General features: G+C 47.5%; 1 protein-coding gene across 4 annotated transcripts in view; it reads left to right on the forward strand.

Annotated features, from left to right (window-relative positions):
• Positions 1–12,069, forward strand: part of LOC135368756 (CCR4-NOT transcription complex subunit 6-like) — a 92,889-nt gene that overhangs the window by 12,267 nt on the left and 68,553 nt on the right. The window contains exon 1 of one of the 4 annotated variants that reach the window (XM_064602261.1): positions 2,417–3,068. The exons of the other annotated variants lie outside the window; for them this stretch is intronic. Within the exon in view, the coding sequence (XP_064458331.1) occupies positions 2,543–3,068 (526 nt within the window). The 5' untranslated portion in view covers positions 2,417–2,542. Of the gene's footprint in view, positions 1–2,416; positions 3,069–12,069 lie in introns of those variants that run through there. 4 annotated transcript variants of the gene reach the window in all.

Here is a 12,069-nt window from a genome sequence, read left to right on the forward strand (position 1 = left end):
TCCACGAATGGGCACTTGTTCGCTGCATCCTATAGAAAGAAAAGTAGGTCCGAAGGTCGCGTCCCTTTCATGGACCATCGTAATCCCCTCAAGACCGTAACTTTCGGGCGCCACCTTGTTCGCCCCCTAGCTTCGAGGGTAGTTCAACTCTACCAAATTGGTGGCGCTGTCGACAACTATGACGTCATTTGTTTACAAACAGGGAGAGGTCTAATAGAACCCGAAAAAAGTTATAGTGCACAGTTAAACTGCTATTTTTCGTACTTAATTACAGTAGTTTAACTACATACATCCGGCTTGTTTCGATACACCGTGAGCGAAGATAAAAAACCAAGCGACCAAGATAAATTATACAATGCAGATTTGAAGAGCGGAACGCCACTGGACGGAGCGGAAACAACTGTTACGCAGGCACAGGAACAACAGCTGCAGGACACTTGGTTGTGCGTACGATTTCACATCATGCGGATAAGTAGGTGAAATCCGGCTACGTTGACAGAGGTCGTACCCCTTACGCTTTGCATGACTGACACAACATCTGTCCCATAAAAAAGTTTTAAAAAACGTGATTGGTTCGTGGCGTAACAATATGGTGCAGTGTCGTAAAAACCATGACACCCGTCTCGCCACAACGATCGATTGGTTGCGTTCCTTCGTCGGGGTCGTCTTGTCCCAAAGATTCCCCGTACATGGATGACGTGACAGGTCACGTCCGCTTACGGTTAACATCAGGTATCGAGTTCAAAATCCTTTCGTCAATCCCCTACACGACAGCTGCAGCACGCATCCGAATCAACCTTTTCTTTTTCTTTTTTTTTTCTTTTTTTTTTGGCTCGCAACCCTTTGTGTCACAATCCCCCATGCGATGCAGGTTACAAAATCCCACCACCAGCTGTTACGTAACAAGGAGGACTCTGACGGTGACACTGATTACTGACGTACGCTGCGATCAGTGAGATTATATGTGAAGAGAGCGTCGATTGTCGTCAGGCGATGCCGGCTCATGTTCCATGTCTAATCGTATATCTCTCGTGCGCTTTCTGACGATTGTTCTGGATGTCCTGGAGCTGTTCCATGCAACCTTTGGCGTCTTGTGTGTCCCTCATGTGGGCCACGTGGTGACCGGTATATGAACAGCAGTGGTGGTCATTCACGGGTCGTCTTGCGTTTCGCATTGCGTCCCTTTTGTCAATGTGAACGACACAGCTTGCATGCGGTGCGGACGGATTCGTTCTTCTGTTCTGCACGCGGCAACGCTGGAGGGGTTTGTATGGGAAATTATATGGGTTTGTATAGGTCACCATGGTGTCAAGTAGCTGTTCCGAAGCTGAGACACACAAACAGACGCACACAACAGAGTTCCATATTTCAATTGGTCATCATGTTTGGCCGCCTGTGTATACCGGTGGTCTCAGTTAAATACCCGGGCTAAATAAATCGCGAACCTGTGCACCAATCGAAGAACTTTCTTTTTTACAAGTATCTGTCCGATACGTGCCTCAACCTCCGCACTGGGTGAATGAGTGGGAGGCGCTCATTATTTAAATAAAAATTCGAATGAGTTTGGTGAAAAAAAACGTAACTTCTAGAGCAGGGCGTCGTCGGCATCAAAGCGGGTACTGCCCCTTTTGGGACCTTCAGTGGACACCTTTTAGAGAAAAATCTGCTACCAAAGTCGGTCATTTGTTGCAGTAATTAATTGGTTTCGGTTTACATATTTTTGTCGCGGCTGGTCGCAGCGAAGTGCAAAAGGACGTAATTCATTGGTGGACATGGTAGTGGAAGAGCGCCTTTTTCGAAGTGACGACGATGGAGATCTGGGTGTAGAAACGAGTTTCATCGGGTTTAAACCGAAAACACAAAGCTCTAAGTACATTCAACCGTCGAAGGTATTAGACGTGGGAACATATTGCCAGCAAGGAGACAAATGGTCCGCCATCGGGCACGCTGGTTCTCGCGTAACGAGCGTGAAAGTTGCCTGAGAGATAACACAGAACGGATGGCTCCGTTTCACTGATAACGTCAACGACCTCTCTGAGTCCAAGACAAACGGTCACGCCAGCATGCGATACGAGTCAGCTGCCCGTTCAGAGATACGCCACTTGTCCAAACTGAGCGGTTGCCCGGAACCCGGTTTTAGCGATACATCGCAAGCCGTACCATCGGTCTGGACGCCATCCCATTCAAACAACTCCCAATTTGAACGGCTGTGGGGCAACGGCAGTGAACTGTGCCAACATTGCTCTGTTTTAGCGATCGTCCAAAAGAAAAACAGTGAGCTGGTCATGCGGGAGTCATGCAACGGTTCCTTTGCTCCACGATGCGTCATCCCCTCTCCCCGCTGACCCAGAGCCTTCGCCGACCAATCGCGCTCGCGCGGCGCCGCGCCGAACGGTCCTCCTCGTTCGCGCGCGCCGGCTGTTCCCGCAGTTTTGCGCCGTACTCGGCCGGCGTGATCCGGCCTCACGCCTTCCCTGGATTAACTGCGTGGATGTACGCGCGAAGCCAATTGTCGACGGCGAGTGTCGCCGTCGCCTCTTGAATGGGCCCACACCCGGAGCTGGAGCGGCTAGTGGGGCCGTGCCTCATCGCACGCGGCGGTTCGCGCCGCGGCCGCGGACCACGTGCGGGCTCTGCCTGGACCGGCGTGCCGCTCATAGCGTTGGCGCCGTCCACGCTCGACGACCAAATTGTGTCGCTGTCGCAGCTCGCGCTCCACGCGCAGGGCTCGCCGCTCGTGTTCGCGTCGTCGACGTCGTCGAGAAGAAGTACGACGACTCCCTCGGAGGATATACACGACCGTTCGCCGCCGTCGACTCCGGACTCTGGAGGTAGTGTGGCCTCGTGCGAGGACACGCCTGGTGCGGCGCCGCTGCCCCGTGTGATAAAACCGCGCAAAAGACGCAAGCGGGAACGCAGGTTGTCGGAACACAGGGGATATCCCAATCAGCCGTCCCGTCTGTGTGCATGCGTCAGGTGTAAGGAACCAACGTTGCCCGTGTGTCTGACGCCGCCGCGGTCGCCGCTCGGGCCTGGTTTCGACTTCGACGACTTCGTCTCGCAGCCATGTAAGTTGCAACCTGTGTATGGATGGAGCTGTTGGTGTCCTTATCTCTGATGTGTGTCAGATGTATCCAGCTAAGCAGTCAACGCTAACGATACGAAAAAAAAAAAAAAGAAACAGCCCAATTCCGGTTCAGCAATGGGATGTCAGCCAGACCGGAGATGTAGCGCCATTGGCTTGTCGTGATTTTGAAACCGTTATCGTGGACACCGTCCGATATACTATAACTCTATAGAAACGGTAACCGATGAAGGTTTCCCCGCCTTTTTGCTTTTATCTGGAGAGAAGCGTGAGAAAAGAAGGGTCGTTCTCTCATTACACGTGGTAGCCGTTGCTCGTGCGAGAGAATAAGGAAAAAAGAAGGCGTAGCTTTCGTTTTGCAAGTTCAGGGCATTCGGCGCTGGGGTGATCGTGTTTCGGAGCACAGTTCCAACCTTATCCATACAATTCGATCTCTGTACCGTAACAAGTGTATAGACTTCTGCGTCCAGATGAGCTGTCTCAGATTTCGCTACTGTCGTCCCATTTGCGATCAGCGGGCAGTGGTTTTTAATTTGTGGCGGAGTGAACTTTGTTCACTGTTATAGTTCTCTCGCGCGATATCAGCTCTCATAAGATGAGCTAAGAGCGGTTTCTTTTAATTTCTCCTCGAAAGTGTGCTTTTACAGCAAATGTCACCGGATTCTTAAGCTCCTGAAATAAAACCCGATTTTTTTGCTCCAGACTATGTGAAAAACCCGAAAACGTAAGGGTCATTTCGTGTATTTGCACCAGCGACATTCCCCAGAATACTCCAGCGGAAGATATGGCAAACGGCATAGCTTTCTGCTGACACGTAAGTGCGATCGCCCAACGCCATGTCTTTTCGTGCACTGCAAGCCGTGTGAAATATCCTGCGATGATGCTGCAAGATATTTCATAGCAGACGACAGGAAAAAAAAAAAAAAAAAGACGCAGGTGCAGTGTCGTCTGCTAAAGTGCGCGTGTGCACCACTCCCGATACTCCGTCGCTCTGCAGAATACTCAACGCAATACGCGCGTAAAACCTTACCTTGCCCCGTGAGCAGCTTTTTGCCGTTTTCTTCCACTAGAATATTCCTAGGGATGTAGTTCGATGTGAACACGCGGAATGATTACACCGTCAAACCCCGACGCTAAATATCTGGCGGCCGTGGCGTTGCGTGTAAATTTTGCACGGGTGCGTAGCTCACGTTGGGTCCGCGAATTGTGTTACGATGACATACAGATTGTTTATACCGCAGCGGCAGCTCGCAAAAAATTTATGGGTAGTAACGCGGAAAATAGGTCGATGTGTGACGAATTACGTGCCTTCCGAAGCATGCGTGCTGCGTGGAAAGTGATGCGGCTTCCGTTGCAGCGAGGCTGCGCTGCGATAACGGCCTTTCGTCAAGGACCGCGAGCGTGGTTGGTTGCTGTGGAAGCCACAGCTGATTCCTCCGCCGCTGTCAGCGCCAGCTGAAGCGTAGGTGCGCGCGCGCGCTCGCTCGCTCGCTCGGATGTACCATGGTCGTTGGCAAGCTCAGTAGCAACAATGGAAAAGGGGAAAGTGAAGCATGTCATGACGCGCGCGTTAAATAATTTTTCAACTTGTAATTAATATAATTGCTAATTAAACTATTTGTCTATTTAGATCGTGTTCCTGCGAAAATAAATACCTCTACCACGCGACACGTTCGATAAATGTGCACTTTCGGAATAGTCGACCGTTGACTGCGTTATCAGTATGTTCATTCGAAGTATTCTTCCGAAATGAAAATTAGTTCCGCGGACCAACTGGTTAACGTTCTGAGCCCAGTCCTTAGCCGCCATTGTGGTGCGCTACGCTGGTTTTATCGCGGTATAATTTAAAAGTAGTAAGATACTTCTTTTTTCTGCCTATAAGTCCACGCACAGGGGTTGGCACTAAAACAACTAGAAGAAACTTTTTTATTTGACACGAGAGAAGCTGAATACGGACATGCCCTTTATTTAGCAGGCGCTAGTGTGACATTATTTGACGTCGTTATTATACACACGCTATAGTACAGGATTTATTCCCACGACTTCACTCACGAGCGAGCGCCACAGTCGCTATAGCTCATTTGCTGGCGCGATGTATGTCCTGGCTCCTGAGCCCTTATTTTTCGGACCCTCACCCTCCACCGCGCTCACCATTCATTCGCATTGTGTGGATAATGTTCCTCGTGATTTTCAAAGTTAATTTTCTTCTATTGCAGCGAATGAAAACCGAAACCAAACTGTGCCATGCCAACATAATGGCGGCGGTATCGCAGTTTTGAAGCTAGTGCCCTCTGGAGGGGAGGCGTCAGTGAATGGACCGTGTGACATAAAATTTCTGTTTGACCGTAACATCGTCGTTTTTACTCGTCATATTCTTTGTTATTATTTTTCATTTTTAAACTATTTTAATATTTTACCTGCATACAAAATGTTTCCGAAAGACGCAACGTGTAGAGCGGGGGAAATACTCGAAATAAAATAAAGAAGATGCACCTTCTCTGGTAGATTTTTAGTTACCACGCAGTATTTTTAAAAATCTTTCAGGGTGTAAAAGGGATGTTTTTGTAAATAAACACTCTATTTTTATTCCGCAGGCCCGTCTGAAATTTGTAATCACAGCGCTAAAAGGGGTGTTTACAAAAAGAAGAAAAGAAAAACTCGTCTGTAGCAGTGTTTTGGATGGAATACACACCTCTAAAATGCGCAGTAAAATTACTGTGTATGGCTCACCTCTTCGTGGTGTAAGTTTCACACCACGTGCAAGAGGTTGTGTCGTAAAACAACATTGGAAATGTTGTATTCTACAAGAAGCACCATTCCAAAGAGCATATTCTGCAGAAAACATAATTTCAAGGGCATATATTCCATTCAAAACCGTGTTCCAGACTGAATGTCTTGCAAATACCTTTTTGTTCTTTCGCTCTCTTTTTTTTTTTTTCAAAGCTGTTATTACACCACGAACCTCGCAATAACCAAGGGGCGCTTATTTCCAAAAACAGCCCTTTTTTCACGCTGAAGCGGTGTAAGTAATTTACTATGTAGGACAAGACATTTACATCGGAATGGCTTAAAAAAATATTGTATACAATAAACGATGGTAAAGTGTCATAGAATGCCCGGGTTTTGTCGTATGTGCCTCAGGGTCTTGTCTTGGGGCCTCTTTTGTTTTTAGTTTTTATTAATGACATTTCACTTTCTCTGCATTCCAAAATTAGGCTGCTTGCAGATGACTGCGTTTTATATAGGCAGGTCTCTTCACTTTTGGATGTTCAACCACTTCAAGCCGGCATTAATCGTATAGCTTCTTGATACGACAAATGAGGCATGTCTTTAAACACCAGCAAATGCACCAGTAATGCACGTTACAAGGAAGATTGATGTAATTATAAGTTTCCTCGTAAGCTACAGCCTTTCCATTTAGAAACTGTTTGTGAGTGTAAAAACTTTGAGTTCTTTTTAGTATCTCAGATGGCCCTCGCATGTACTAGAGTTAAAAGTGATGCATACATTACTATTACATTTACTTTACTACTAATTACCATTACATTACTATGGTTATCCCTACTTTGGAGTATGCATGTAGAGTTTTTGATCATCACGAAGTAGTTTTAATTCCGAAAGTAGAGAGGGTTCAGAATATTGCGGCTATATTAGCGTTTAATTGTGTGGGTATGGATGTTAGTGTAAGTGAGTTAAAGTTAAGATTAAGGTGGGATAGTTTGTCGACAAGGAGACAACCGTTGCGTTTGCAATTTTTAGATAAGATTATTAATGTTCAAACTGGTATAATAAAGGATCCATCGTACATCCCACAGAGATTCGATCATTGTAGGAAAATTGAGCCCTACAGGTGTAGAACCGATGTTTTCGAACATTCATTCTTTCCTCGTACCATAGGCGAGTCGAATGACTTCGGGACCTGAGTATTTTTATTTTTATTTTTTTTTCACGTTGTACTTATTACATACTTGTATTTGTATGTACCCCCGCTACAGTAATGCAGTATGGCGTTGTAGCATATGAGTATATAAATAAATAAAAAAAGAAAAAATCTGAATAACCCTGGCTTTCACGTCCTTCTGTGTGCCCGCATGTTTTGGAACCTGCAAAACAGTGGCCCTGTGTCACGCACACAGGGTCGCATAGCTGCGTCAGCATGATATTATAAAGTACTTTTTTCAAGGGCGTCCATGCTGCTGGTTCTTTCCTGTTGGCAGCACTTGTTTAGCAGGTGGGGTGTGAAAAGGCCATATAATGATGGAACGCATGAACCCCCAGCGCTCATGTGCTTTCCTGGATTCTTCGCGCTGGTTAGTGCGTCGCAGTATATAGCTATATCGTTTCCTCTCGGTGACTCTTCGTTAAGCCTATAAAATGTTCGCACTGGCTCCTTTGAGGTTGACTCACTGGTCGGCGATTAAGTCGGAAATCCGTGATTCTGGTGAGTTGTGTCTTTTTGATTCATTTACCCGTTTTGTATCGAGGCTTTACTCGAAGGCAGTACTCAAAGCTTGTTGAACCAAAGCTAGGTTGGTTGGTAGCCTGGTGGGTGGCTAGAGCCCTCAACTGAGGAATTTGCCGAAGACAACCTGCACTTAAGTATTTAATTGAGAGGTCAGAGTCGTGTTACTTCCCGTCTATGTCTCATTGCGCTGGCACAGCTATGTCTGTGTAACGTGTGCTTTTGGGATCATGATCCATCTCGGCGCATACAGGGAGCCGATGTGACAAGCACTCGCTGTTGCCCGTTCCTTTCGTGAGAAATCAGTACGAGCGTGCTCAAAAGTGCAAAATAACCTTGCTGAAGAAAATAAGTCCAGGGAACGAAGCACTCTTTGGAATAAAACTTCAGTTTTCGTCATTGTGTTTTCACCTGACGAAGTGCAGGTTCTGCACGAAAGCTTGCCAATATTAAAGTTTTATTGCAAAGAGTGCTTCATTCCTTGGACTTATTGTGTTCTCAGTACTACCAGACTGGACTGTGCGTTTTTTTGTTTTTTTTTTGCGTTCATCGCCCAAGTGTTGCTGAAGAAACGATAACAAAAATTTCCCCTTCTTTAAAATGGTGAGGATCACTACTCGTGTGCCTTTGTGCCATTAAAACCATAATCTCTCTCTCTCTCACTACTCGTGTGCACCACAGAAGGGCGAAGAACTGTTCGCATTACCAACGCCACCTAGATATAGACGGCCTGCTTATTGCCTCCTCTCCCTCTCCCTCCTTCGCTACGTGGTCATATAAAGCCAGAATTCGTCTGCTACTGCGAATCGCCGTTTTGCGAATTCAAGAACTCGCAAATGATTGCAGCTAACTTAGAACCTGTCGACCTGAATCCGTAGAGATAAAGTGCAACACGCTTTCCAGAAAATCAGTCTCGAGAAAGATATGGGACCGTTTTGAGCTTTATTTTAAAGATTTCCCATTTAGTACGCAGGGACGTTCAATCACTACTCGCAAACGACGCTGATCCGTCTCCATGGCTACGACCGCTGAAAGCGGTTTCGTGATTGGCTACCGCCGTCGAAAACACGATCCTGATTGGCTGACTCTAGTTGTTACGTCACGTCGACGAGTAAGCAGGCCTTCTCTTTCTAGGTGGTCTTGGCATTACTCGCTGTATACGATACCATCACATTATTACCGCATTGCCGTACGTCTATCGTACCGTATTATTCCTCGACCCTGTCAAGAAACTCCCGGCGACTCTTATGTGGCGTCGTCGATTGTGTAAGAAGTCATGCAGTCCCGAATGTGAATATCGATGGGAGGTGTGTACCTGCTGTCATATCTCTCCGCGACCCGACGACCCAGTTCCCCGCAGAAAAAAAAGTGAGGGCCAACGCCCCGAGTCCCCTCTGCGTTTTTCCTGCGCGCCAAGTGGCCAGTTTCTCAGAAAGACAATGGGTCATTTACGGGGCCACCACATGTGGAAGCGAAGCTGTTTTGGCCGGTGCGCGTCGCCTCTTTGTGCGGGCGGAGCTAATTCGGAGCCTTTTTTGCGGAGAAGATGCTTTCTTGGAGGAAAATTGCTTCCTGTAAAGGGGGGTGCAGTGTGTTGGAAATGGGCGCGTCTCTTCGCAATAACTGACGGACGGGCATCTCAATACGGTTCGGTCGAAAGAAGTGGAGACCCGTAAAAATACAGCTACGCTTTCCGAACGACTTCCTGGAGATACGGTGTGTCGAATATAAGCCGAAGGCGCTGCGTGTTTTTTTTTTTCTGTTTTTTTTTTTAACGGATTACGAGTCTTTGTGGACAATCTCTTGCGTTGCGGATGCGTGCCAGATTTTCCGCAGCCACCACAGAAGACCGCGTCCTGGAGTGTACGCTTGTCGCAAGCGGTAACGTCACTGAGCAGTAAATCGCATCCGGAATCAACGCCGCATCCTGACGAGAGATATCCAAAAGATCGAGCGTTGGATCAACTCTCGCAAGCATATATGTGGAAGGCCACCTCCGGTATCGAGCCCGCGATGTTGATCACGATTCGACTAACTAACTTATTAATATGAATCCCGGATGTTGTCAAGCGCTCGCACCCCCCCACATCACATGGCGAGCTCTGTCTATAAAGAGTTAGCCTTTGTTTTCCCGCTTGTATCTGAACTCTGCGGATGTCTCTCAAGCCCCCGCTGGACATCGTCATTGTACGGGAAACGCTATTTACGTCGAACGGAAGGATTTACTGCCTCTTTGTCTCCATCACGTGCTTTGCATGCCCCTTTGATGGCTCAAGACTTCCGGATATTGTCGTACAATATAGCTCTATGATGGATGGTTATCCTCCTCTCAGTTTACCGGCTTGAGCGAAGGTTTCATCCTGCCGGGAAACCGACCCGATCTCTCGAGGAACATTGACCCTCTGTGTGTTGCTCGTCACATGACTCGTTTGCAAGAGTGTGGCTCGAACTTGGAATCGCTCTTCAAGTTGCAGCAAATGACTTGTAAGCTCAGTGTTACCGAGGCACAGTCACCAAGCCTCAAGTCAAGTCATCAAGCCAAGTCAAGCCTCGTTGTAACGAAGACGAGGAGACCAGGGAAAAAAAGTCGACATAAGCAGAAGATCCACAGAAACGATGACGGTACAGCATATGAAACACGAGAGGAGACCTTAACAGCGTATTCAAACAAGTAAAGCACCTTGGCAGCGTTTTAGTCTCGTTCGAACAAAACGCGCTTATGTCTGCTCATCCTTCGCACTAAACGGTGTCAACTGGGAGTGCAATTCGAATTATCAGATTCGGAACGTATGCATTTCGGCCGATACTACTTCGAATAAAGCGAAAATTCGTATAAACGTGTCTTCGTTATAACGGGTTCGCTACAAACGTGTGCATATACCATTCGCAAGGTTCAGGCCTGTTCAATGCCAAAATGTACTCTGCTAATTGGAATGCTGGGCTAAATTAACGAAGCTTCGTGAGTGAGCACAAAGACGAGCTCATATGTGCAGATACGTTCGTATAGATGTTCGTCCGCCGCGGTCTGGAGCTACTGACCTACTACAGTGAACCCTCGTTAATATGACCCCCGCTAATCTGACATACCCGCGCTACGACCATAGTCCTGGGGAACGATGCAGTGAAACCTCAGCAAATCCCCCCGTTAATATGACAGTGCCGCATTATGACCAAAATTTTCGGGAACGAACATGGTCATAATAACGAGGGTTCGCTGTATACGTTAACGGAGTACTGAGGTGACCCCCAATTTTGTATTTTATTTATCTACGTTTTCGCTCCGGCGTGCTCCGCAGCGAATAAAATGAGCTCCTGCGAAAAAAATAAATAAAAACGACGCGTGCAGGTGACCTACAGAGCGCGCGCAAGTCCTCCGCACACGTTTTAGAAAATCGTCTACTCGTGAAAAGAGCGTCTTCGGAGAGCGAGGGAGCGTCGTGACGTAACGTGGTCCCCGGGCACGTGACTCGTGATGTAGAGCTGCTAAGAAAGAAACGAAGAAAAACGGCACGGAGAACTTCTCTACGTCACGAGAGGATCGTGTCGGCCGTCTGCGGCTGCTTCCTCCTACCGTCCTTGTGAATTTGATTGCGCATATATAAATTATAGCAAAAAATTACAATATACAGACAAATTATAATAATATAACTAAATATTATGCATATATTTTGCATGGTGGCTCCTGACGCACAGCTTGATGATTGAAACGGTCTTAACAGGGCTAATTGCTCAGTGAGCGATTGACCTGTAACTATAAGATACTTCCCAAGATTGGAAGGAACATCTTTTTCTTTTAATTGCGTGTGGTGCTGGACGTCCCCATTGGTAGTCGTAACCCACGTGATCTGTCTCGCGCTGTCGCACTGTCGGAGACGAATTGCGGCGGTGGCGCAGGTGAATGAGTTTCGGTATTCACGCTTCCTATACCTGCTTGCGTGGCTGAGTGGTTAGCGTTGCTGACCATGCCGAGACTATAGGAGGTACCCGGGTTCGAATCCCGGTGCCGGCTGTGCTGTGTGCTGTTTTTCCCGAGTTTTTCCCTCAGACGCTCTCAGACATATGTCGGGACAGTTCCCTTAGAAGTCTGCCCAGGACGCACATTCCCCCAGAGCGTTAGTCGTGACGTTGACTCTGTGAAGCCGACAACGGCGAACTCTTTCATTAGCACCACCACCACCGTTTACGGCGCCAGTTTTTCTACGCATCTCTTACGTACCCCTTCGGTGTAAACCTTGAACTGCAAATTTGCATCGATACCAATCAACGTCGTTTTGAAGTTATCCGGCGTGATTTGCGGGCGAATTCAACCCTTTAAGAAAGAACGGCACAAGCAAACGACACTTGGATGGCCGTGAAAACTGGAAGCTCTCTCTCTCTCTCTCTCTCTCTCTCTTTTTACCTGTTACGACACTTGTTTCAGACAGAAGCAATCTCAGGATAGGTATGGTGGTGGATGGATTGAGGACGATCAGGGACTCCCATCCATCAGCCTCGTGTTATGAGGGGCCCTTGAAGCACGCCA

This window comes from Ornithodoros turicata, chromosome 9, assembly GCF_037126465.1.
Source record: "Ornithodoros turicata isolate Travis chromosome 9, ASM3712646v1, whole genome shotgun sequence".
NCBI lineage: Eukaryota > Metazoa > Arthropoda > Arachnida > Ixodida > Argasidae > Ornithodoros > Ornithodoros turicata.